This window comes from Muntiacus reevesi, chromosome 3, assembly GCF_963930625.1.
Source record: "Muntiacus reevesi chromosome 3, mMunRee1.1, whole genome shotgun sequence".
Classification (NCBI taxonomy): Eukaryota; Metazoa; Chordata; class Mammalia; order Artiodactyla; family Cervidae; genus Muntiacus; species Muntiacus reevesi.
The window spans coordinates 19,805,371-19,832,560 of record NC_089251.1 but is presented as its reverse complement, the minus strand read 5'-3'; the positions used below and the strand labels follow the sequence as shown (position 1 = coordinate 19,832,560).

General features: G+C 47.7%; 1 protein-coding gene across 1 annotated transcript in view; it reads right to left on the bottom strand.

The window, feature by feature from the left end:
• Positions 1-12,802, bottom strand: part of GREB1 (growth regulating estrogen receptor binding 1) — a 66,919-nt gene extending 54,117 nt beyond the window's left edge. Inside the window, exons 1-3 of the mRNA XM_065927189.1 lie at positions 12,646-12,802; positions 7,863-7,982; positions 6,273-6,449 (exon numbers count right to left, since the gene is read on the bottom strand). Coding sequence (XP_065783261.1) covers positions 6,273-6,449; positions 7,863-7,982; positions 12,646-12,802 — 454 coding nt within the window. The remainder of the gene's footprint in view (positions 1-6,272; positions 6,450-7,862; positions 7,983-12,645) is intronic.
• Positions 12,803-27,190: the final 14,388 nt, after the last annotated feature.

The following is a 27,190-nucleotide window of genomic DNA, read 5'->3' as shown; positions in this document are numbered from 1 at the left end:
CCAGATCGTGGAGAGTGAAATCTGGGCCCAGCAGCTGTGGTGAAGCCTCTCGTCTAGAAGTTGACTGCTTGTACAAGTTCCTGCTGCCCGAGACCAAGGGAGCCTTTCTGGGAGACCACAGAGCACAGCTCTGAGGCTCTGGGGAGGCTGCCTTCCAGAGGGGATAACAAAACCAGCTCTTATGAACTATTAAAATCCAGAGAACATGCTTAAAAAACTCATACAAGCCATGAAGTCCATTTAGACTGGACTCAATAGAACTGTTGGTTAATAGAAGAAAAACGTGATGGTTTAGCTTTTGTGCCTGATAGACTGTTCTGCTTTAAGCTCACTGTCTCGCAAAGGCCTTCCCTATGACCTTGCCTTGCTCACTGGTACGTCTGGTTTCTATGCAACCAAGTCCTTTGGCAGGAGGGACCCTGAAGCTGAGACTAATTTGTTTTATCTTATCCTCTAGCTGACAAGTGTACAAAGGGCATCTTGATATAGGCCAGGAGGGCCAAAGGGTTTTGTGCATAAGCTCTGCTTTTAAAAGGGATAGTCCTGAGGCCTCTGGCTACTACTGTCCAAAATAACAGCAGTTAGTAAAGGTTCAAAACATTTCCCCATAGAGAAAGAAAATGTCTATATTACAGAAATATGACGGACTTCATTTTCTCGGGCTCCAAAACTGTCCACAGAGGTGGACAGTGACTGCAGCTATGAAATTAAAAGACACTTGCTCCTGGAAGAAAAGCTAGACAAACCTAGACACCATATTAAAAAGCAGAGACATCACTTTGCTGACAAAGGTCTGAATAGTCAAAGCTATGGTTTTTCCAGTAGTCATGTATGGATATGAAAGTTGAACCACAAACAAGGTTGAGAGCTGAAGAATTGGTGCTTTCGAATTGTGGTGTTGGAGAAGACTCTTGAGGGCTCCTTGGATTGCAAGGAGATCCAACCAGTCTATCCTAAAGGAAATCAACCCTGAATATTCATTAGAAGGACTGATGCTGAAGCTGAAGCTCCAATCCTTTGGCCACCTGATGCGAAGAGCTGACTCACTGGAAAAGACCCTGATGCTGGGAAAGATTGAAGGTGAAAACAGAAGGGGATGTCAGAGATGAGATGGTTAGAGAGCATCACCGACTCAATGGATAAAAATCTGAGAAAACTCTGGGAGATAGTGAAGGACAGGGGAGCTTGGCATGGTGCAGTCCATGCAGTCACAAAGAGTCAGACATGACTTAGCGACCGAACAACAAACATTACAGAAACCTGGATTTTCACTCTATTGTAAGCAAGTTTAATACTCCTTAAAAGGCATTAAAAATAAGGACAAATCTCTTGGTCTAAGAAGGCAGGCACAAGTTAGTTTTTCCTTCCAGACACCTATCCCCTCTGTACTGAATAGATTCAGTTCAGTTCAGTTCAGTTCAGTCGCTCAGTTGTGTCCGACTCTTTGTGACCCCATGGACTGCAGCACTCCAAGCCTCCCTGTCCATCACCAATTCCCAGAGTTTACTCATACTCAGATCCATTGAGTCAGTGATGCCATCCAACCATCTCATCCTCTGTCGTCCTCTTCTCCTGCCTTCAATCTTTCCAGCATCAGGGTCTTTTCAAATGAGTCAGCACTTTGCATCAGGTGGCCAAAGGATTGGAGCTTCAGCTTCAGCATCAGTCCTTTCAATGAACACTCAGGACTGAATCCCTCCTGAATAGATTAAGATACCAAAAAAATGCCAACACGGTGCTCTAAGTTTACTTGTTGTTAGAGGGACACGAAGGAAACTGACATGCAGAGAAAACCAATGGTGTTCTTGCCATTCACTCTCACCCAGATGGAGCACCCAGCTTAACTGAGGCAACCACCAGTTGGTCAGGACAGCTGAACCTTCCTTGGGGAAACCTGAGAGCCAGAGGGGCTAAGTGGTTGTCCAGAGTAGATCCAGAGAGTGATGCATTCGATTCTAGCGTGAGAACGTAGTGTGGATGAACAAGCATGCCCTCCAGGGCTGCCCCCAATGCCTACCACCCTCATCTCCTGCTTTATCTCCCATCCCTCCTACTGCTATGCTGGACTTTATATTGCTGACAGTTCTTATAACTTCTTCCTTAGTGTTAGAGTTATTAACGTCTGTATTTTCCCCTATAACTATCCGCATCCTTCCACAGGACCAGGAGCATGTATGTCCACAGGGAGGTATGGGTTGTATCTGTGTGCATTAGTTTACATATACAAACTAGTGCCCAGAACAGGAGAAACAGTCAGCAAACACCGGGAGGGAAGGAGCAGAGAGGAGACAAAGCAACTAGCAGAGCGAACACTTAGCCTCTCTGCACAGCTTTGATGTGCTTTTGTTTTCTAATGTTTTCATGTTTCTAATGCTTCCTAGTTTATAATCTAACGTTTTTATTTTTTCTTTTGTCTTCAACCCGGGAAGCTTGAGCAGTGCAACTGCCATCCAAGAAGGAGGCCCTGAGAAACCTTCCAAGCTCCCTGGAAGGGATCCTGACCCTGGGGTCAAACAAAAGACAATGAATAGGAAACAGAACTGCAAATCCAAGGATGCTCCAAGCACCTCGCCAAGGCCAGCACTGCCATCCCTTCCCAGAAACAGCTAAACAGGTTACAGGCCTTCATCCCATGACAAATGTGGGCTGTGGGACCACAGCTCCATTCCAGAGGCAGGGAGGGAGGGCCACAGACCAGAAGGGGCTCCTCCTTGTGGTTCAGAAATCAAAGTGGAAACCTTGGCCCTCCCGGGGCAGTAAGGACAAGACACCTCATTCTATCGCACATGCCTCTGTTTCTTCATATCTCAGTGCTAGGTAGTAACACACCCACCTCACTCACTCACTCACTCCATTTTAACTCCAGCAGTCATTGGCACATGAGAAGTAATCAGTACAGTGACTGCTATTTAGGTTCACTTGCTGCCGCTGTCTTTCTCCAACTGGTAATCCACCCATTTTTCAGGACCCAAGTGCGTCACCGGTGACACCCTCTGAGACACTCTCATCCCAGAAGTCGGTGCATCCTTGGGGATCCCACAGCATCTTAAGCTCTCAGTGAGAGCCTGCTGCCCAGAGATTTCCCAGAAGTTCGATTTCTGTGGCCATGCATGTGGATCTCTGAGGGAAGTCTTGGTTGGCCTGTGTCCTCCCACGGCCCTGAGCTTCCAGAAAGGACCAAGTGCCACTTGGTTTTGGGGCCCCAGGCTGAACTTAAAGTCCACCTTCAGTTATTTATTACTATGAATAATAATAAACGCATAATTATTTGTCTGCCAGACGAACAAACGGCTCATTTACTCTCATCTCAGAAATGAACATTCCAGCTGTAATAGATGGACGCTTCCCAGGTGGTGCTAGTGGAAAAGAACCTGCCAGCCAAGGCAGGAGATGTAAGAGATGCGGGTTCGATCCCTGTGTCAGGAAGATTCCCCTGGAGGAGGGCATGGCAACCCACTCCAGTATTCTTGCCTGGAGAATCCCATGGACAGAGGAGCTTGGTAGGCTACATGCATGGGCTCACAAAGAGTCAGACGCGACTAAAGCGACTTAGCAAGCACATGCACAGCTGTAATAGATGGTTTCCTCTCCTTCGTCTTAGCCATCAGCTAGTTTCGATGAATTACTAGCAGACAACTGGAACACACACCTACATTTTAGTCTTTTCACTTTCACAGACTGAAATCTCTCAGTTGATTCAAAGTCACTAAAACCAGCACTCCTTTCGCTATAAGTTATGGCCGGGGGCGGGGGGGGCGGGGCGGCGGGGGTTTTAAAGCTGTTACTTTCTCCTAAGATACTCCAGAGCCTCCCCTTTATAGGTCACTAAAAAGTGCTGAACCCCGGCCTCAGAGGGGTGCTGGGCCACCGTGCTCTGTGCAGCCATCAGGGTTAATTGCAGGAAACCTAAACAGTGCTAAGTGTGCAAGCTGAGAGTATAAAGTTATTTTAAAAGAAGAAAGCATGGGTTATTACCAGCCGGCCCTTGTTACCCACCTCCGATGGCTTTTTGGCAAGCAATTAACAAAGACCCCACTTCCTCTACGCTTCCCGCCCGGGGGGCTGAAGCTGTTCTCAGGACAGTGGTGAATGAACTGAAAGATTCTTGCCTCTGCATTTCGAGACATAGAGCCTCCTAGATTTACTGCCCTCACAATTCCTTTACAGTCACAAAGGGAAGGAATTCAGGCAAGCTCCCAGCCACGGCCAGATCAAACGCTAACCAAGTCACCAGTCCGTCTTCCCCACTCATTCTGTCCTGAGCGGCCTTGATAAGCAAATTCACTCTGAGATGCAATGACTCAGATGCAATGAGCTTCCTTGGTGGAGTAAATTTCCTAGATTATTCTTGCTTTCAAAAACTGGTTAAAATAAGCACATAGAACTGCCTTAAGAAAAAACCTGCCAAAACCATTTCTCCCTCTGGTCGTTGCCCCAGAGTCGTGTCTGTCCCTCCAGTGAGCAGTCATCTGCTAGGTTTCAGGGTGTACACACCATCATGCCCCCCCTGGCCCTTGTGGCAGGAACCATTTCTTTTTCTTCTCTGGGTCAAGCCTTGCTCTCCCACCTCCATCCTTCAATCCTCTGCACAGAGACTCACCTTCAGTCCTTTGCACAGAGACTCAGACATAAAATGTCCTCAATAAATATCCACTAAAGTGTGTAGGAGATCCAACAGTCCATCCTAAAGGAAATCAGTCCTGAATATTCATTGGAAGGACTGATGCTGAAGCTGAAACTCCAATACTTGGGCCACCTGATGTGAAGAACTGGCTCATTGGAAAAGACCCTGATGCTGGGAAAGATTGAAGGCAGGAGGAGAAGGGGACGACAGAGGATGAGATGGTTGGATGGCATCACCGACTCAATGGACATGAGTTTGAGTAAACTCTGGGAGTTGGTGATGAACAGGGAGGCCTGGCGTGCTGCAGTCCACGGGGTCGCAAAGAGTCGGACACAACTGAGCAAGTAAACTGAACTGAAAGTGTGTCTACCTACCCAGATTTGGGGGCATATCAAGCGTAAAACTGAGGTTTAAATGTTTGTCCACGGGGAAAGCACAGAAGGAATTGGGGGCCAGCAGGAGAAGTTCAACCTAGAAGTTTTTCCCATAAACTCTCACAGTCAAACTTGCTTCTGCCACGAAGATTATTTCTGAGGCTACATCTCAGCTAGACAGATCAGTACCAGCCCTCCGGCCTGCCCAGCTCTCCTGCCAAGGAGACGCCAGGCCAGGTGAGGGGCCATGTGGAAAGCACTTGCCCACTCTCTGGACGAGGACACAGAGGCCCAGGGTCACACAGCAGCCTGTGGTCAGACACAGGGCTGGAGCCAGCTCACTGAGCTCTCGGCCCAAACCTACTTTGCTCCCCCTCTTTTGCTCCACTTATGGGGGAGTGTGCTGAGCTCAGGGTCAGGCATTCAGTAAGAGCTCAATAAATGTTTGAACCAACAGGAGACAGGCTTGGTATGGCTTGGCCTCGACTCTGCACTGACATTGGGGATCCCATGGGCCAGCAGTGGTTCCAAAGTTCAAAACGACAGCTTCCTTAGGCTGACCCTGACCCACTGAGGGCCTGTGGGATGCAGTAGCTAAAGGAACGATATGGAGCCAGGAAGACCTGAGTCTGAATCCTGGCCGCATTCCTTTACTCACGCACCCTCAGGCAAGTTCATTAACAGGTCCAAGGCGACCTTGACTGGTGGGAGGCAAAAGGTAAAGCAAAGAAGAGAATGGTAGAGGGTGCCAGGCAGTCACTCAGAACAGAACTGTCCTGGTCAGGGGGACACATGCTCAGCCTTATTCTCCTCCTGCCACGTGTCTGCTGGCCTCTGAGAGCATCTCGGATGGGGTCTGGATTACATTCCCAACACAGGTAGGCACTTAGGAAAGTTCTGATGAACACATCTACCAAAAAAAGTAGTACTAACTGACAGGCTTTCCACAGGAAAGTTGTCACATTATTTTTACACTATTCATTTTATTTTTTGGCCATGCTACACAGTATCATTTAGTTCCCCAACCAAGGATCAAACTTGCGTTCCCTGCACTGGAAGTACAGACTCTTAATCCCCGGACCACCAGGGAAAGCTCCAGGTAGTCACATTTTAAAACAAATCTCATTCGTATTCCACTCCACAAAGAAATAGGCCACAGAATGAGGACAGAATGGGGTTGTGGGATGTGCTGATGAAGAGGCCGAAAGGTTGCCCTCCTTGTCCCCACCCATCATGCAGCCTGAGCTGCAGAGCAGGGCCCAGGAGGAACTCACCAAGAAGGGCGTTGTGCCCGTTGTCATCCGGCAGGAACCGCTTGTCCACGGCACACACCAGGAGATGATCGGGCAGGCTGGGGGACTTGGCGCCCACCAGGAGGAAGCCCACGGGGACGTCGATGGGCTCACTGGAGATGGAGACCAGACGCAGGTCCTTCCCGGCCTGGCAAAACCCTAGGAGGGATGAACAGGGCTCACACGCCGTCCAGCGAGTGGCCCCACACAACCAGGATCCATGCGGGCAAAGCTGGAAAAGAGTCTGGATTTTATCAGCAACCACCCTCACCCCTGGACCGGGCTGACTCTAAAATTAATTCTGAGAACATTATTAGGTATGTTATCCTTACATGCGCTTCATTTGCCAGTTACCATGATTCACAACAATAAAGTGAATGGTAGAATAAAAAAATAAAATGAATAAAAGTAATTCTGAGAGATCAAATTATAACCATCATCATTCATGACACTTAACTACTTGCTGTTTTTATGACTACTGGTGTTACCGTACAATACACATACATGAATGTACAAATGAAGGTCAACTGGAGAAATGGGAGGACAAGTGATGGTAAATTAAAATGTGGATGAAAAATTCATAAGGGACTGCGATAATTTGATGTCTTTTCTACCCTGCAGTTAACGTGTATGAGGTACAGGACAAGGGCAGGAATTCAGGCTGACGACATGGTAATGATGGTCTCAGAGAAGTCACATCAGCAGGGGAGGACCCTACACACTTGAACTTTTTGTATTTTAGAGCATTTAAACGTCTGTGCACGTGGCTAGTCGCTTCAGTCAAGTCTGACTCTTTACGACCCCACGGACTGTAGCCTGCCAGGCTCCTCTGTCCATGGGATTCTCCAGGTGAGAATACTGGAGTGGGTTGCCATGCCCTCCTCCAGGGGACTTCCCAATCCAGGAATCAAACCCTCGTCTCTTTACAGATGCTTTACCACTAGCGCTACTTGGGAAGCCCTTAAACATGCATCTTATTTAAAAATTAAGTGTCCAGAAATACTTAGGGAAAAAAGGAAGAAGAGAGAAACAGCTGAGATTTATCTGGATGGAGCTTTTCTGGGAATCTCTCTCCCCGAAGGCACAAGTGGCCCCATGCCCTGTGTTTTTCATCTTTAATGACCAACAGGGATAACATGGGCTAATGTCAACTCTGAGACCCCGAGGCCTTCCCTGCAAACCCGGATGGTATTTATACCTTAGTAAGATTCTCCTCCAGGGACATCTGCTTTACCATTTTCAAGGCACTGGCTCCTAGTTTTCCCGTCTGCTCCTGGGCAAAGCAGGAAGCAGGAAGTAGTACCCACTGTGTGTGGTACCGAGTGGGAGAAGCCCTGTAAAGCTTTCATTTGATCATCTTTGGGCAGGTGGTCCTGCCCTTAGTTTGCAGACACAGAAATTGAGGCTCAGAGAAGTTAAATCATTTACTCAAAGCTTCTGAGAGGGGGGCCAGGATGGAGCCAGGTCTGGCTCTTAAGTATGGGGCGGTTCCCCTTCATCCATCATCTTGGGGACATGGGGTCGGCTCACAGCTCAGGGGGCTCTCAGTGCACAGCGCAGCGGGCATCTCACCGTCCGTGGTGCAGCATCCTTCAGGTGGGGGATGCATCTGGTAGGGGTTTGGGGGACAGTTCTGTTCCAGCCCCCCGTCCCCTTCCTCTTCCTCTTCTTCATTGTCCACTCGGCTTCCACCTAGACGTGGAATAGAGGAGAGATGACCAAGGCAGAAGTGAGTACACAGTGAGCCCTAGTTAGTTAGGAATTAACCAGTCCTCAGAGACACTGTTTGAGCCGGGCACTATCACCCTTCTTCACTAGGGGCGAGGGCCGAGGCTCACTCAGACCAAGGTCACAGACTCTGGCTCCAAGCCTGGCCATGTGACTTCAAATACAGGTCCACATCCCCTCCCAGCGCTCACAGCTGGATATATCTGCATGAGCAACAGGGCTATGAAGTCTGCACACAGCAGGTGCTCCAACAACAGCTGTGTGGGAGGAACCACAGTGTAACCCAGGGACCATTTTACAGATAAGGAAACTGAGGTTCAGAGAGACCCAGTGATTCAACCACCGGCTCAGCAACACAGCCAGCCTGTTTCCAGCTGTGTCTGGTGCCCACGCTGCTGTCCTTGTCGTAAACGGCATCACTTGGTTTAGACCCCGAAATACAGTGTGAACAGCCTTTACGTTGAAAAAGACAGGAGTCAAACTATATGCTATTATTTATCCCCAAGGGAACACTAGATATATACATTATTAGAAATATAAACACACCAGAAGTTGTCACATGCACAAAACGAGCCAGCACAGGGCCAGGCCCTCTCAGTGACTTTATGACTATGTGAAACTTTTCTTCTTAAGTGAAATAGCATTTTAGGACTAATGGCAAATGCGGAACGGGCCAGGAGAGCCAGCAATTGGCCAGGGAAACCCCACTCTCCTCGTGCATGCTGTCCATCTCCGCAGCAGAGGAGCTGGCTTCCCCACATGGTCAGCTCCTGGGGGGCCGGGGGGCCCTGGGTTATTCAGGAATCTAGGCCCCTAGCAGGATGTCTCACACACACAGAGGCAGCACTCAGGAAACCACTGAGTTAGCCAAAAAGTTTACTCATGTTTTTTTTCCATATCATTGTAATTCCCAATCGTTTGGCGTATACACAGAGTGCACGCATGCACACACACACACATCCCTTATTTACCCAGCCTGCTAGAGCAAAAGGGTTCCACATCAGTGAATTTTCAAACTTGTTTTAAGAGATGTTTTGGGTAAGAAGTCTTTCTCAAATTGCCTATCTTTAAATGTCATTTAATAAATAGCACCCAGATTTCTTCACACAGTAGGGCTGTTACAAGCATCCTTACACACCTGAGGCCAGGGACAGCTGCTTCTTTCTTTCCTGTGTCTCCTGTCTCTTCCCCTTGTGCCAGCCCCTTTGCTGCCATTTCTTCTACTCTAACCTCCCTTGGCTCTCAACCCGTCCATTCAGTGTGTGACGTGTTTTCCGGTTAATGATGAAATCGTGTGCAGCAGAAAAACGGACTAGGAACCTGGGAACTCACAGTTTTAGTCCCTGGATCTGCCATTGTCTGTGTGGCCACAGGAAAGTCACTCAACCTCTCTGTGCGTCAAACCCTGCCTCTTTAAGATGAGGTGGCTATAGAAGGTCACCTCGAGCTGTGAGTCTTTGTGGGGAAATATGGCCCTCAGCATTGCACAGAACATTCCAAGGGTGATTTAATCAGTACAGCATGCTGGGAGCATAACCTCAGGGTGTTCACCATTTTAAAGGTGTTAGTCGCTCAGTCGTGTCCAAATCTTTGTGACCCCATGGACTATAGCCCACCAGGCTCCTCTGTCCATGGGATTCTCCAGGCATGAATGCTGGAGTAGGTAGTCATTCCCTTCTCCAGGGGATCTTCCTGACCCAGGGATCACACTTGGGTCTCCTGCATTGCAGGCAGATTCTTTACCATCTGAGCCACCAGGGAAGCCTTATTTTAAAGGTGCCAGAAGGGACAAGAGGCAGAAGAAACAACATTTCGGGCCAGCCCAGGCCCATGACCTTGGGAAGGTCACAGCAGGAAGTAAGCAAGAATTCCTAGTGTCATCCTTCCTCTAGGGCTGGAGGACACAGAGGTGGTGGGGAGACTGTAAAAAGATTACCCAGGAAGAACACAAAGGGGGTTGGAGGGATAAACACTGGAGCCTCTTTCAGACGCTTCCTTCCTGCCACTAAATGCAGGCGTGGCTGGTTTCAGCAGAAGGTATAGAGTCACCCCGAGACCCCAGGCGCCACCCATGCAGCGCAGTCCCCACGGGACCTCAAACCACCCTTTAGCCGCCTACAGAGTGGGTGGCTTGGAAGGCTCTGCAAAATCAAGATTAGTCTGTGAACCAGGGACTCACCTCCAAGGGCTCAGCAGGGGGACAGCAAAGAGCCAACAATTAGAGTGAAAAGGGGAGAGAAAGCCAGGCAGGCTTTCAGAGCTCAGAGGGCACGCACAGGAATGTCTGCATGTTTATTCTGTTCAACCAAAAAGAGCAGGAATGCAGACTCTCGGAAAGAATGAAAGAGGAGGGTCTTAAGCCTCCGAAAGGCAAAGAAAGGGCTCAAAATCCAGTGACTGCAAAGAAATCCCACTTTCTTACCAGAAAGCGGGATTAAAGGTCAAAGGTCTACATCAGACATTCCAGGGTCTTTGATGGAATCTGTCAACCAGCAGCAAGCCCAAGGAGACTTCCTAACCAGGGCCAGACTAAACCAGACTGTTTACCAAGGTCTTCTGGCGGAATGAGGGCTTTAAAATGGTCTTAGACAAAACGAACTGGATTGGGAGCTTAGGATCTTAAAACTCAACCATGGGAAAAAAAAAAAAACAAAACCTCAACCATGGGAATCCAGAGATGTCATGACAGCACTTCACCCCATGGTGTATGAAAGTATTGATGTTTTAGAGTAAATTTTGTTTTCTTTACACGAGAAGAAACTGTATGGCATTCTGAGTGGATGGGATGACAGGGATTTGCCTGTATCTTGTTTAATAAACACTTATCCCAAATTCTAAGGATGTATTTGTTTGGTTTGTTTGGCCTTCCTTTAAAAAAAAATAAAATAACACATAAAAGGTTTCTCCCCTGTTAGGAAGGGTCATACCCCTAATTTGGAGAACAAAGTAACAGGGCCCCTCTGAACTGCCCTTGCAAATAGAGAAAATGTTAACAGATCTGGGGTGTTTGGTATACCAGCGCCCTGGTCATAAAAAGCATCCCTAATGTTACTCTCTGAGGAAGGAGAGCAATAAGATAAGAGATCCCGACAGAGAGACAGACAGGCCAAACAAACCCTGTGCACCACGTTCTATGATGCAGAAACCAGGAGCTCAAGCTGAGTGTTTGACTGATAGGGACATTTAGCAAATTGACCAGTCCTTTTCACCAACCCCCCTCCCCACTCCTCCCAGCGCTAGAGAAACAAAATCCAGGAGGGTCTCTCTATGCTGCTTGCCAGACAAATGGGAAAATGATAGAGAGGGCCTGCGCTGGTTTTCATATCAGAAACGAGAACGGCTGATCATGAGTACTTATCCTGAGTACTACTGCTCATTTACCATTAGCAGCTAAACTTTTTGATACTGTAAGAAGTTAAATAATCATTTAATACATATTTCATAAGTCTTTCAGCTAGTCGAAAACATGGACTGTAAAAGATGTCCCAGTTATTCCTCAAATGCCCCCCAGTGTCACAGTAAAACTTCCTGGGCCAGAAATCATTGGTACTTTGATGTGAACGCCAAAGAACCCTTGGGTTTCCTGACTCCTGCTTTTGACCACAATCTACTTTCTCTCAGACCCAGAGCCAGTTCCTTTAGGTCCTTAGCTGCTGCTATTTGCAAGATTACTTTTGTAAAAGCACTTTAAAGAGTGACACAAGGAAAGCCTCCCTCCTAGAGAGGGACGATCAGATATCATGAGGACCTTAGTGCCTCATTTTCCCTTGGAAAATGCAACCGTCCCCAGCCCACCTTCCTCACACCCACCTTGCACACACAACCATACACACACGGGAACACAGGCACACACCACGACCACCCTAAGACAGGACCTGGTACACTGCAGGCTTCTGTAATAAGTTCATTTTTGTTGTAAACCACAGCCGTCTTTCACATCAAAAGCTAAGCGAAGTCTCCAGGTAACTTCAAGTGGAAGACAAGCGACAAAAACAACTTCTTCAGCAATAAATAAGGGGGTGGGGCAACTCTGGACATGAAGATACATGACTATAAAAATACAAACTAAAAACTGAAAAATACAACCAGTTTATTCTCTGGATAATTAAGTAAACCCCACACTTATCCCCATGCCCGAAGATAATTTATTGCTGGCACACATTAAACTCATAAGGGTTTATTCTTGGCTTTTAACAGTTTCTAGAGGGCTCTCATAACTGCTATCACATGGAAAAGTACTTACACTCCTTTGCAAAGATGGGCCACAAATCACAGAGGAAAAAATATATATATAACTGAGGGTCAAAAATATGTTGAAATGTTTTACTTATCCAAGTCAGACCATCAAAACTTTTCATGAGTATAAGTAACAACCAATTTATAACAGGTTAACACGGGCCTTCCTTTCTCCTACTAGTCCAATGAATCATCTCATTGCTTGCAACTTTATGACTGAGACTTCAATTTGAGTTTAAGCCAAGTAAGGATGCACAGGCAACTTTCTGTTTCCTAATAATTCCATTCTACCATACCCAACAGTTGCTATACCAAGCAGAAGAGGAAAGTTTCAAGTCCCATCTCGAACATTCCTGCACACAGTAGAGAAGGACACAGACGCATCTCCTACCTTCTAGAGCGGAAAGCTGCTGCTCTGCTTCCAGGTACAACTGGGAGAAGATGGGCCTGGGTACCAGGCTGTTGGAGCGCAGCGAGGCCTCGATGGAGTTGTGCAGGACCTCCTCGAACCGCGTGGTCTTCAGCTGTCCAGCGTACGAGTTTCCCATCTTCAAAAGAGACGGAGGGGTTTTCTGTTTAAAATGGCATTTCAGTTGCAGTTAAAAAGCCTGCCCCCTGAGCACGAAGCCCACAGGTTGAAGAGATCCAGGCTGCCAGGAGGGGAGGGCCCCGTATCCCCTGCTCAGCCAAGAGGAGGAGCGGGTGGCTTTTAGCGACTGCTCCTGCCGAGCAATTACAGGAAGTTATATAAGTAACAGCTTTCCCTAAATTAGCAAGCCGCAGAGTCTGACACCTCTTAGGAGATTTTACTAGAAACTGGCTGTCGGTCGTCCACAGGTTTCACAGCACCACCCACCCCCCAGCTTCTCCCTGAGATGTGATCCTGCTTTTGAGAGACCCCAGACAAAAACGACGCTTTCTTCTCCTTGACTTGCAGAATAGCCCTGCGCCACTTTCTGTGTGTGACGGCAGCTGACAACGCAGCGATCCATGACAACCAGTCCCTGATTTCAGGATTACTGGACCCGGCCTCCACTCACTTTCTCAGGAGGAAGGTTAGCAGATTGCCCATCACCGCCTCCTCTGTTAAAAGGCCAATTAGGAACAGTCTTGCTTTCCAGTGTTTTTTACTTTATCGTAGTTTCCATTAGACAAATAATCCAGAATTGCATCTGGAAATCTGGGAATTACAGAAGAGGGTGGAAAACCAGGAGGCAAATCACTGCGTCCATGCCCCAAGATAATCAATGTGATTTTTTTTTGTAGCAGCTTAAGATCCAATTCACTTACTTACCATCCCATTTACCTGCTACACATAAAGCAAACAATAAGATCCTACCGTAAAGCATCAGGAATTATACATAACAATACCTTGTAATGAACTATAATGGAAAAGAATATGAAAAAGGACATATATATGTACAACTGAATCACTTTGCTGTACACTGGAAACTAACACAACACTGTAAATAAATTATACTTCAATTTTTTAAGGGTACAAGTAAATGGTTTTTAGTATATTCACATGTGGTACAAGCATCACACAACTGATGCTAGAACACTGTCGTCACCCCCAAAAGAAACCTCATACCCTTTAGCTGTCACCCCCAAGTCCCCGATCCTCCAGCCTTAACCAGCCACCTAATGTCTGTAGACACATGTCAATAGAATCATATAGTCTGTGGTCCTTCCTTCCATCAGGCAATGTCTGCACCCTGCATCTGCGTTGAGCACCTATCAATACTCCACTCACTCTGATACTCTGATGTATTCTTTGCAGACTTAATTCCCTAGGAAACCAGAGGGACGTGGAAGGCTGTATCCACATGGCTCTATCACTCTTTGATAAACTTTTTGATTTTCCTCGTCTCATTTGACATAAATATTTCCCCCAGTCCTCTGGCAAAGGCTGTTAGAACCATTTTAACGGCTGCATTGCATTCCCTTGAGTGAAGGGGCAGATAGATACTCGCTCAGACATTCTTTGGAATCAGACATATAGTTAAATCTCTATATTTAGTCCTGGCCAAAAACTGGCATTTAAATGTATGTTCCTTTCTAATGCCTTCTGTTTATTCTCTACTTCATTTAGTTTTTTGTTTAGATCGCCCTATTTCCTTTTAGTTTAATGTGTTGTACTTTTAACCAAACTTCTTAAAATGACTACTTTATTCTCATCTTTATTTTCTGTATGACTGCTTTGATAGTGAAGATATTTAATCTATATGTTTTTCTCTGGGTGCCTTTTATGCTGTGACCCCTAGGTTTAGTGTAAACAGGTCCCCTTTTTTTCTTTTCGGATAGTTTATGATCTCCCTTTTGATTCCCTTTTGGATCCAGTAATTATGCAGAAATGTAGGTTTAATTTCTAAACAGTCAAAATTTGAGAGGAAGAAGGATTAGCCTTATATTATGTATTTCTAATTTTCATTGAATAATCACAACCGTGGCCTTTAAAAACTCCTTTTAAAATTTATTAAGGGTTTCTTTTAGACAAGACAGATGCTGGATGGATTTTTACAAATCTGCTATCATATAAGAAAAGATAAACTCGTAAAGGGATGAAAACAGATTATTCAACTTTTCTATGCTCTCATCTACTTTATGTGTCCGTTGATTCTTAAAGTGGTATTTGACTTTAAATTGCACAAGATGGGGAGTTTTCTGGGAGTCCAACGATTAGGACTCTGTGCTTCCACAGCAGAGGACAAGGGTTCGATCCCTGATCAGGGAACTAAGATCCCGCAAGCTGCTTGGTGCGGCAAAAAAAAAAAAAATAGCAGAAGATGCCAGCCCCGACGTGACCTCAGGACAGTGGCTTCCTGATTCATTACAGTGAAACACAGCCAGCCACACTAAGTTGTGAGCCTGGCTTCACATGCCAGGCACCACCTCCCAGATCACTTTGACTTAAGATGTAGGTAAGAGATTCTCTGAGTCCTCATGCTGTTGCCAAGCAACTTCAAGATGGGACCACTGGTGCCCTAAGGAGCTCTGGTTTCCCTCCTGAGGGTAAAATGGGGCGGTGTCCTCAGGCTGATTTTCTGCTTCCATTCAAAGAAAGGTCCAGCCTTCCTTCTTCCAACTAACAGTAAGAGGAAACAATTAAACACTTCCTGCTTGTGGCAATAAGTCCTGAGCACAGGTCCCCTCACCCCTCAGCCACACCTCCTAGGTCAGCCCCAGCTTACAGCCTGGGGAAATGAGCTGGTGGGAGGGTTGCTACAGGAATTAGCCCCAACTAAAAGAAAGTGCCCCTGAAAAACTGAGAGCAACGGCCAAGTCACCGAACAGTCGGAAGAGGCTCCAGGGCTCTGCGTCTGCCTTCTCTGTCGACCAGCTGCATCTTTCAATCCAAGAAAGAGGGATTCCCAGCCACATCTGGGGGCCCATGCTTGCATTTTGATTCAGGGTGGTCCATGGAAAGCTGCCACCAATTAATAACATCACGAATGGTTCCTGTTTCTATAGATCTTTGTCTGAAGAGCTTAACGCACAGAAAGCAGCTTTAAGACCAGCCCATTTTACGAGGAGGCCCTGCAGAAGCATGCTCGACGGCTGAAAGAAACGCTCAGGGCATCCAGAACCTCTCTTCCTTTCCAAGGTCCTATGCACCTGACGCCGGATCGGCACCTTGAGCCCGGAGGACTCCAGGGGTTAAGATAGAGCAATACCTGATGCAGACAAAGCCGTAAAGAGGGAAGAAGAAAACGAACACTGTCTGGCTTCCCAAGTGCCAGGCACCAGGCCTGTTCCCTCGCTCCACACGCGTGAGCAATATTATGAAGCCCAATTTAAAGATGGGGTTCTGAATCTTAGCCTCGGAGATGACAAGCAACCTGCAAGAAGTCTTGTGGAAAGAAAACAGAATTGGGGGTGGAGGGGGGGTGGGGAAGGGAGGGAGAAGGGACAGGGGAGGGGAGGAGGAAGGGAGAAACACAAAAGGGACAAAACATGAAAGAGTGCTCACACTCAAAAAAATGGAAATTTCATTTTACAACCCTAAGCACACACCAAAGCTTTAAAGTCTGGAAGCACAGAGGGAGAGAGAAACTGACTCTACTCCCAATCCAATGAGGCATTTGAAAGCCGAAGTAAGTGCTGGTAACTGAGGATGGAGGAGGAGTGAGAACCATCTTACAAGGTCGGGGCCCTTGCTGTTCGTCCCACTGCACCACCGTGGAGTGGTGTGGGAACTTCCTACCCACCCCAGCAGTGCTCCAGCTCACAGACAAGACCACCCACAGGGGGCAGAGCCTGGGATCGGAAGGCAGAGTAGGCTGAGATGCCAGCCCTGCTGGGGGTCACTGGCCTGCAAGGAACCCCCAACCATCAGTTGGGGAAGTGAGGAGTCAGGAGAGAGAAAAGCCTCACTCAGGGCCAAACCCCAAAGCCGAACCCCTCTTCCGTGCTTGTGGATCCAGGTCAACACCAGTGACCTCCAGGGCTGGGCTCTGACCGCTGCTCCCTGGGCCCTGCCTCTGCAATATTTTCCTGCTGCAGTGACTCCAGTTTGCAAACCAAGGGGGTTCCTTTCCCCCCACCCCTCCACTGCCTGCCTTCCAAGGCCTGGCCCAGCCCTTCCCAACACTGGTGGGCGATGCTCTTCAACCACAGAATCCGAAGCAGTGCCCGTCACCATGGCCTTCACCTTAATGCACAGAAGCCTGGTGTGAGATGGAGAGAGAGAAAGCAACTCACAGGGCCTCGGTATTCTCATCTGTAAAATGGGCACTCTGAAGGACTGACTGGTCATTGTGGAGTATACCAGAGATAGAAAAGGAAAGTGCCTAGCAGAACACTTGGTGGTCAGTGCAGGATCATTCACTTCTAGCTAAATGGAACAGGCATTGAAAAGACTAGAATTTCAGATCAGGACTTCCCTGGTAGTCCAGTGGCTAAGACTCCACACTCCCAATGCAAGGAGGCCCGGGATCAATCCCTGGTCCAGGAACAAGATCCCACAGGCCTCAACTAAAGATCTTGCATGTCACAACTAAGATCAGATGGAGCCAAATAAATTAAAAGCATGTCAGATCATATCATAAATGACAAGTGACAAAAAGGACTATAGTCCATAATTTCTACAATGTAAGGTGAGGGCGGAGGCCTTAGGGGCAATCGATGAGAACTTGAGTGGTTCAAAGGGGTTGGTACCCAAAATAGGCCAAAAGAAAGAGTAGGGTATTTTTGGCCAAAAATTGAGACCAGCAATTGAGAAAGAAACAGGGGGGGACAAAGGCAAGAAAGCTCCACAAACACAGACACGCTCTAGAAAAAGAAAATGAGGGCTTTTGACAAGTAATGAAGACGGAACTATGGTGGAAAAATACAAAAGTGAGGGTAAAAATTAGACACTGCTTTGTCATTATTGTGGTTATTTAGTGGCTCAGTCATGGCCAACTCTTCTGCGACCCCATGGACCACAGCCTGTCAGACTCCTCTGTCCATGGGATTCTCCAGGCAAGAATACTGGAGTGGGTTGCCATGTCCTCCTCAGGGGACCTTTCTGACCCAGGGATCGAAGCTGGGTCTCCTGCTTTGGCAGACGAGTTCTTTACTGCTAAGCCACCAGGGAAGCCCACTTTAGTAGGTGACAACCCTGATGCTTCAGAACGAGGGATTTATAATGATAAAGGTCATGTTATAAGCAGGTCAAATGGACAGAGATATTTAGAATAAAACTGGAGGGAATACCTGGAGGCAGGAGGCCAGGTGGAGTTAAACTAGGAGTGGCAATTAACATTAACATATTACTATAAATACACTAGGTAAACAAGGACCTAGAACATAGCACAGGGAGCTATCCTCAATATCTCATAATAAACAAGAATGGAAAAGAATCTGAAAAAGTGTATATATATATATATATATATATATATATATGTGTGTGTGTGTGTGTGTATCACTGAATTACTTTGCTGTACACTTGAAACTAAATAACCCTGTAGATTTACCATACATCAATAAAAAATAAAAACTAACAAAAAACAGGCTTTGCTCACTTGCTGTCTCTGTTACATTTTCGGTAATTCTCACAATATTTCCAACCCTTCACCAGCAATAAGATTCTAACTCACTGAAGGCTGAGATAATGGTTAATATTTTTTAGCAATAAAGTATTTTTTAATTGGGGTACATACATTTTTTAGACATAATGCTATTGCACATTAATAGACAATAGTATAGAGTAAACATAGCTTGTATATGCACTAAGAAATAAAAACATTATACACCGAGCAACATGTGGGTCCTGACTTCTCGGGCCAGAGATTGAACCTGTGTCCCCTGCAATAGAAGCACAGAGTCCTCCCCCACTGGACCACCAAGGAAGTCCTACTTTTCATTTTAGTTTATAACATACAATTTTTTGGACTGAGAGCATGTTTATTTTTATTAAAAACTGAAGGTTACTTTTAAAAAATAAATAAAATGCAGTCATAAAAACTGATGACGGATGTCCCACAGAATCTAAGCAGAAGAGCAAGTGAAGATCAGGTGAACCACTGAACCACAGACCTCCGGCAAAGGCAAGCCACCCTGCTAAGCATCTCTGTAAGCATCAGTGATTTTAAACTTGGCAACAGTCCTATCAGATCATTATTTCTCTCCCTGTCTGTATGCCGACTTTATAGATGAAGAAACTAAGGCTCAGGACACCTGTCTAATGACACATAGCTCGTGCCTGGTCTGGAATTAAAAGCCCATCCTGAAGAATCTTCCATGAAACGTGGTGTTAATAAGTTTAAACTGGCGGAATTGAAAATCTCAGACATCCTCAGCTGAAGGGTTAGAAACCTCTATTACCATTCCCTGCGAGTGGTTTTTCCAGTGGTGACAAGGCTTTTCCCAGTGTTACAGAAAGCTACAGCATCCTTCCAAACTTCCAGAGGACAGCACTGGAAAGTTGGCCTCACCAGACTAAGCAGACACACATACCCAAAACCAGACATCCTCTTGTGCTAAGCGTTCTTGTCAGTGCTCTGGGAGCCCATAAAACCCTGCAATTACTCACTCATAGGAGACTTCCCAGGTGGCGCTATTGGTAAAGTGAAAGTTGAAAGTGAAGTCGCTCTGTCGTGTCCAACTCTTTGCGACCCGGTGGACTGTAGCCCACCAGGCTCCTCCGTCTATGGGATTCTCCAGGCAAGAATACTGGAGTGGGTTGCTGTTTCCTTCTCCAGGGGAACTTCCCGATCCAAGGATTGAACCCAGGTCTCCCTCATTGCAGGCAGACGCTTTAATCTAAAGAACCCGCCTAACAGGGTAGGAGATGTACAAGACCCGGGTTCGATACCTGGGTTGGGACGATCCCCTGGAAGAGGAAATGGCAATCCACTCCAGTTTTCTTGCCTGGGAAATCCCATGAACAGAGGAGCCAGTCAGGCTACTGTCCACGGGGTTGTAAACAACTGGACATGACTGGAGCAACTTACCACGCACTCACAGGAGAAGATTCTACCGATATTCACTGAACCATATGACTGACCTCATAAAGTCCCTATTACAGTACTTACATATACAGTTTACATATACAGTACAGGCTTCCCCAGTGGCTCAGCAGTCAAGAATCCACCTGCAATTCAGGAAACATAGGAGACATGGCTTTGATCCCTAGGCCAGGAAGATCCCTTGGAGGAGGGCATGGCAACCCACTCCAGTATTCTTGCCTGGAGAACCCCATGTTCAGAGGAACCTGGAGGGCTACAGTCCATGGGGTCACAAAGAGTCAGGCGTGACTGAAGCAACTTAGCATGCATGCACACACAGATGCAGAATTACATCCAAGGAGGACAAAAAAGAAAACATAAAAACCCCTGTTCATATCTATTTTCTCTAATCATGATATTACTTGTCAGTATATATTTTATAATATAAATAATATACAGAATATACTGGACTCCATTATGCAATTTATAAATCAATAGACAGGTGTGTGTGTGTATATACACATATATACATGTACATACATATGGGGCTTCCCAGGCGGTGCTAGCGGTAAAGGACCCACGTGCAGAAGACATATGAGACGTGGGTTCGATCCCTGGGTCGGACAATCCCCTGGAGGAGGGCATGGCAACTCTCTCCAGTATTCTTGCCTGGAGAATCCCATGGACAGAGGAGCCTGGTGGGCTACAGACCATGGGGTTGCAAAGAGTCGGACACGACTGAAGCGACTTAGCACACACATATATACGGGGGTCAAATTTGAATGAAAGAATAAGAAAACCAACATTTGCTTAGTATCTATTTTGTGCCAGCAGTCATGTGACCAAAGTACTATTATCTTCATTTTGCATAAAGAGATTGTGTCTGGGATTTAAAAGCATTTATTGTCTTCACATCTTTATCATTTCCTTTAGCAATGCAACAAAAACCCCAAGAGCATTTTACGTAAGAATCAATATAACAGTCATTAATTATGAGGTTCACTTGGTGCAGACCTATTTCTTGGTTTATGTTTATCATTTATTTTATCATCACCATGGCCCTAAAAATGCACATAGCGTGGCTCTCATTTTATATTTTTGGAAACTGACGCAGGATGAGCTGAAAAGAATGCCCAAAATGTCACATTTGAGATAATTTTAGATTTAGAAGGGCCCTAAGCAAGTGAATCGTGGCTTTCAGTGATTTCAGAAAAGGGAGCATTTTTTTCAAGTTCTTTTTGTTTTTTTTTAATGGCATCCACTTGTCCAAACATGCCAAACCATTTGGTTAGAAATCCTGGGCTCTTCCATAGTAGTATTTTACCAAAATGAGGGCTGCCACGACAAGAAAACACAGCCTCAGCAAATGAAAAGCCCCAAACTTAAAAAGACACATTTCTAGCCAAACAAAGAAAATCAAGAGCATTTTAAGAATGCTACCTGAAGCCAGGTCTCCCGGAGGGAGGAGGTTGACCAGGCTCACTGCAGCTTCAGAGGAAGAACAAACAAACCACCAGTCGGCCAGGCCCCAGGGTCTGGACAGTGTCCGCTCTCTGACAGCCCGATCAGCCCTTTCCTGGAGATTAAAGCAGGGATTAAACTAGACTCCAGCCCTTTCAAAGAAAAATACGCTCACGCCAGCCTTTCCTTGAAGTGACCTTTCTCTATCTCTTTACTTTTTAAAGAATAGAATTATCAAAAGTTTTGCCCCAGTGGCAGAAAATCCATTTCACTTTAAAAGCTCACCAGGGGGACCTCCCTGGTGGTCCAGTGACTAGGATACTTCGCTCGGAATGCAGGGAGCCTGGGTTCGATCCCCGGTCAGGAGACTAGATCCCACATGCTGACACGAAAGAACCCATGTGCCACAACTAAGACCTGGTGCAGCTAAATAAATAAGTACTAAAAAGAAAAAACAAAAGAAAACAAGAAAAAAGGTTCATCAGGGTCTTCCCTGGTGGTCCAGTGGTTAAGACTTCACCTTCCAATGCAGGGGGTGCAAGTTCAACCCCTGGTCAGGGAGCTAAGATCCCATGTCTCAGGGCCAAGAAAACAAAACAAAACAGAAGCAATACTGTAACAAATTCAGTAAAGACTTAAAAAAAAGCTCCACATCAAAAAACTTTCAAAACAGAAAAGCAGCTCACAGCACCGACTGGGGACCCTGAAGAGTGCTGTGTCCAGCTTAACTCTGGGTCCACAGTGATTCCACTGTTCCCTTCTGAGCACCATGCACTTTGCCTTTTATTGGTCAAGTAACGAGGCACCTCTACTTAAACCCAGAGCTCCTATCTGTCAACAACAGTTATTAGTGCCTGGAGTGGCTGGATCTCACTTCCTGAGATAACACCCAGCTCTGCCTATCCCTGGCTGCTGCACCCTGGCCACTCCGCTCATAAAAATAAAGCCTGCCGCTCACCCATCAGAGCCAGCCCTTCCCCACCCAGATCTCCAGTTGACATGTGGATGCGCCCTCACCCACACCCTGTTGCTGGGTCCTTCTGTGTGTGGACACTTGAGCCCAGAGGTGTGCTGGGCGCAAGCTCTTTGGTTCTAAGCCATAGTGTCCACTTAGGTCAAAACCAGCAGGACTCTCAGAGATGGCCCTGCAGACCCCTTTCATTGTAAGATATTAAACCCTTCAGTCAAGTTGGACTTTACCAACTGCAAAGAATCTTTCAAACACAAAAGTACTCATAATCTGCCTTGTTGTGGTTTAGTCACTAAGGCTTTTTTCGCAACACCACGGACTGCAGACCTCCAGGCTCCTCTGTCCATGGGATTTCTCAGGCAAGAATACTTCTACGAGGGATCTTCCCGACCCAGGGATCAAACCTTTGTCTCTTATGTCTCCTGCATTGGCAGGCGGATTCTTTACCACCAGGGAAGCCCCATAATCTACCTGCTGAGTAGTAAAAAGCATGTACTTTGGAATAAGACCAACAGCAGCTTAATTTATGACTATGCTCCTTTTGAGCTGTGTGGCCTTGGGTAAGTTACCTAACCTCTCTGAACCTCAATTTCCTCATTTGTAAAACGAAGATAGGGACTTCCCTGGTGACCCAGTGGCTAAGACTCCTCACTCCCAATGCAGGGGGTCTGGGTTCAATCCCTGGTCAGGGGACTAGATCCCATGTGTCACAACAAAAGATCCTGTGTATCACAACTAAGACTGGTGCAACTAAAGAAAGAAAGAAAGAAAATTCTAAAATAAGCATAATATAAATACAAAGCACCTCCCAGAGTGATAATGAGGACGAAGTGAACTAACATGTCTAGGGTGGTTGGCACATAGTAGATGTTAACAAATTCTAGTTTTCTGTCTTAAATTGGAATTAACTGCCCATAAATCTCCTTTCTAGATGCCAACTTAGAACGTCAGAGATCTTGACTTGATTCACTGTCCTCCAGTAGCAACAATGAAACCGGCTTCCTTTAGGGGTACACCGATTGCCATGTACCTTTCCAAGTAGATAGCAATCATTTCCACACGGGTTCTCTCCCTTCCTCTCAAGACGTGAAGCTCCTTGACAACAGGAACTGTTCTAGTCACTTCTTTATTTCCCAGATAATAACTCCTAAGAGGAGGCAGGGGGAGAAGGAGACTACGTGCTCAAGGTTACAGTGAAGACGGTAAAGAGATGGAGCACAGTCCTGTGGGAAAGCGCCACGTGCAGCCTTGGAAGCCCCTGGGGAGGAACCAGGCAGACACAGAGGAGGTTTCCATTTCAGCCGCCAGGAGGTCATCCAGAAAGGGTATTACCTAATGCCTCTCTGACAGCTCAGTTGGTAAAGAATCCGCCTGCAATGCAGGAGATCCCGGTTCGATTCCTGGGTTGGAAGATCCACTGGAGAAGGGAAAGGCTACCCACTCCAGTATTCTCAGGCTTCCCTGGTGGTTCAGCTGGTAAAGAATCTGCCTGCAATGTGGGAGACCTGGGTTTGATCCCTGGGTTGGGAAGATCCACTGGAGAAGGGAAAGGCTACCCACTCCAGTATTCTGACCTGGAGAATTCCATGGACTGTAGAGTCCACGGGGTCGCAAAGAGTCGGACACGACTGAGCGACTTTCACTTTCACTCCTGCCTCTCTGCCCCAGGTGTTACCTGAACTCACCTGGTTATCTTCTACTCCAAGCAGGGTCAGAGGGGAGCCCTTCCCATGAGCATCCAAGCACACGACGTACACTTCTGTTCTTTCCTCGTGAACACTCTCCTGCCCCGGGGGCCCTGTTTGTGCCTGATCGTCCCTCGGCTGACACCAAGGCCAAGGGTCACGGCTCCCCCTTCTGCCCCCCACCCCCTGCACTCTCACCGGGCTCCAGGTTTCTCCCCCCACAAAGCCACACAGAGTCTGTTTGCCTTCCCCACCTCCGAGCAAGCTCCAACTGCCGCAGGGGGCAACCACGCTCACTCGCTGCCCACAGAGGCCAGAACACTTTCTTGAGAGCAGGTCTGCTCATTACCCCCAGGCCGCCGGGGAGAGAGACCCACCCTCCATCCGGGGCCACCCCCGGACTCAAGGAGAAGACGCGGCCAGAGGTCTGGAAGGTCTCAGGCTCGAGGTCAGACAGCTGGGTCTGTCCTAAGCCGCTGATCAACAACTCCGTGTCTGTTCTCTGCTTCCTGTGTGAGAAGCAGAGAACCTCCCTCTTAGATTGGTGGTTTGACCTGCAACACTTAAACAGTCTAACTTGGATTCACGGCAGAAACATTTCATTCCCCCTTGGAGCTCAGGGTGAAAGTGAAAGCCACAGAGTCCCTGACCTGCAGAAACTCGCAGGTAGGGAAGGAGAGCGCAGGTAAACAAGGCCGTGTGACCCTTGCCTCAGCAGGGATGTAGGCAAGAGGGCAGCTCTGAAGGAAACGAGATGGGAGGTGAGGTTCTGACTCAGGTCATTCTCAGGGCAACTCCGGGAAGAGCTGAGTCCGGGGATGAGCACAGGTTTGCCAGCCAGAGAGAAGGAAGGGCATTCGGGCAAGAGGTGGGCAACACAGGCAGGCGGGACCCCGGGGGGGTGACACCCACATGTGCCTGGTGATGCAGGTCCTTCCGGACGCTGGAGCATGAGTGTAAGAGTGTGACAAGGGCCAGTCTGGACCGAGCCCTGAGAACACAGTCAGAGTTAACCCTGCAGAGTCAGGCAAGGACTTTAAGGCGGCCGGAACAGACTGCATGGGAGCGAGATTGCCTAGGCTTCCTAAGGAGGAATGTAGGAGAATATTGCAATACGTTGAGACTCCAGAGGCCTGAAAGGTGGCTCAGAGGGTAAAGCCTGGTGGCTCTGCCTGCAATGTGGGAGACCCAGGTTCGATCCCTGGAGAAGGAAGATCCCCTGGAGAAGGAAATGGCAACCCACTCCAGTGCTCTTGCCTGGAGAATCCCACGGACGGAGGAGCCTGGTGGGCTACAGTCCATGGGGTCACAAAGAGTCTGACATGACTGAGTCACTTCACTTCACTTCACTTCAGGAGGGCACAAGCCTGGCTCACGTGGAGGCTGAATGAGAGGGAACGGGGCTTAGAAAGAGGAGGAGGCCAGAGGTGGTGTCACCATCACCGTGCTGGAGGACAGAGGCCGGGGGGTGTCAGAGGGGCTCAGTGCACCCTCCAGCCATTCCCCGGCTCGCATCTGTTCCCTCACAGGCATCCGCCGAGCTACATGCAAAGTGGGTCCGGTACCCACGTGTCTTTGCCTTTTGTCTCCTCTCAGGCTCGCATGGAGGGGGCACCACAGCAGAGAAGAAAGCGGCCGTGCCCTGGAGTCCAGACTGGAGTTCAAGTCCACGAGAGAGAAAACCCATCCGTGACCTCCAAGAGGCTGGTCTTCCGCTCCCTCTGACATCTGCCTCCGCTCTGAGTCACACCTAAAACACACCTGAGGACCTCAGATCCTCCCACGTGGCCCTTTCTGAGAGACGGCCCTCTCCCAGGATCCCTGCTGACCTCAGGGCCTCTCGGAAGGTAACCAACCCGGTTCCACCCAGAGTCAGCATCCCAGACTCCAGCTCAGATCTGGGCTGCCACGGATCCCTGTTCCTTCCTCCTCCCTCATCCCTACAGTGAAAGCTAAGAATCTTTGAGCCAACACACAAGAATGACGACTTTTCTCTGATGAGCCCAAAGTTTCGGAAAACAAAACCAAAAGCAAAGGCCTCTCAAGACGACATTTCCCACATCCTTGGTGGGCCCTCCGGGAGGAAAGTGGGCGTGACGCTCAAGGAGCGTAGGGAGAGTCAGCCCCGTATATATGATATGGCCATAAACGCATTCAGGCTGCAGGATGGCATCCTATAAACTCTTTGAGGTCTTCCTGGCAGGAAACACCATTCTCATGCAGATTTCTGCGATTTTCCGTTGAGGAACTCATAAACTCCACAGGTGTTGTTTAAGGAAGAAAATCAGGCTGAGGGTTTGACTTCTGTCTAATCTGCTGTTTCTCTAACCGGGGCTGGTCCTGCCCCACAAAACCACCGCAGCACCACGCCACCCAGACATCTGTCCACACAATGCCACGTGGCGCTCCCTCTGGGACCGTCCTTAAGTGCTCTGAAAAGGAGCTACAAAGCCACAATGTCCCCACACCCTGGCTGCTGGGAGAACTGAAAGAGCAGAGAAGAACCTTCAGAATAAAGCCAGGGAAGATTTGCAGGGAGGAAGAAATTACAGGAAAAAAAAAAAAAACAAAAAAAACCTCTTTCCAGAGCCCACCAGGCCAGATCCACAGAGTGCGGCTCATTCCCTTAGCAATTATAATTCAACTCCCTGCTGCTTTGGGTCCACTTTCTGCAAAATTAAATGGCTCCAATCCCTTCAGATAACATTTCCAACAGAAAAAAAAAGAAAATCAAGAAACAAATGCATTAAGTGGATTCACTCAGCTTACTGAAAAGGCAAACACTTCGCCATTTTTCTGCTTGACACAGGCCAGGGCCATCTCATTCATAAGCCAGAAAGCCAGGGCCCACGTCTCCAACCTCCCGCCCTCAAAGCGGGCGCTCCGCTTCTACCATCGAACACACTGTACCTTACAAGAAGCTGGTCACTGCAGGCGGCCAGAAAGCACCCAGCCAGGAGCAGGCTGAGCCCCGTGGAGGGCGAGCACTTGCCGAGCCCCCGCCTCCTGGGCTGTGCCTTTGATCGTGCAGGGAGCCCTCGATGACCCCAAGAACAGTGCCAAGTATTCGGGCAGCCTGACGCCCTGGTTCCCCAGCCCCTGCCCGGGGAGGCAGAGGCGGGCCAAGCCAGCCCACAGGAAGGTTTCAAAGGCAGTATCTGCTCCTGGGGCTACAACAACAACCAGGAGGGAAAAAAAAAAAAGAAAAGAAAGAGGCAGCAGACTTTCCAAGTTGAGCTCCATCTGCCCCAGGCTCCTGCTGGGTCAGATGGCAAATGCCATGGTTTTCCACCCTCTTAGCACTGAAGTGTTTTGCTGGGTCAGAGTGCTCTCCACGCAGGTACATACCAATCTGTTGGTCTAACCACCAGCAGTTAAACCCGGTCTTTT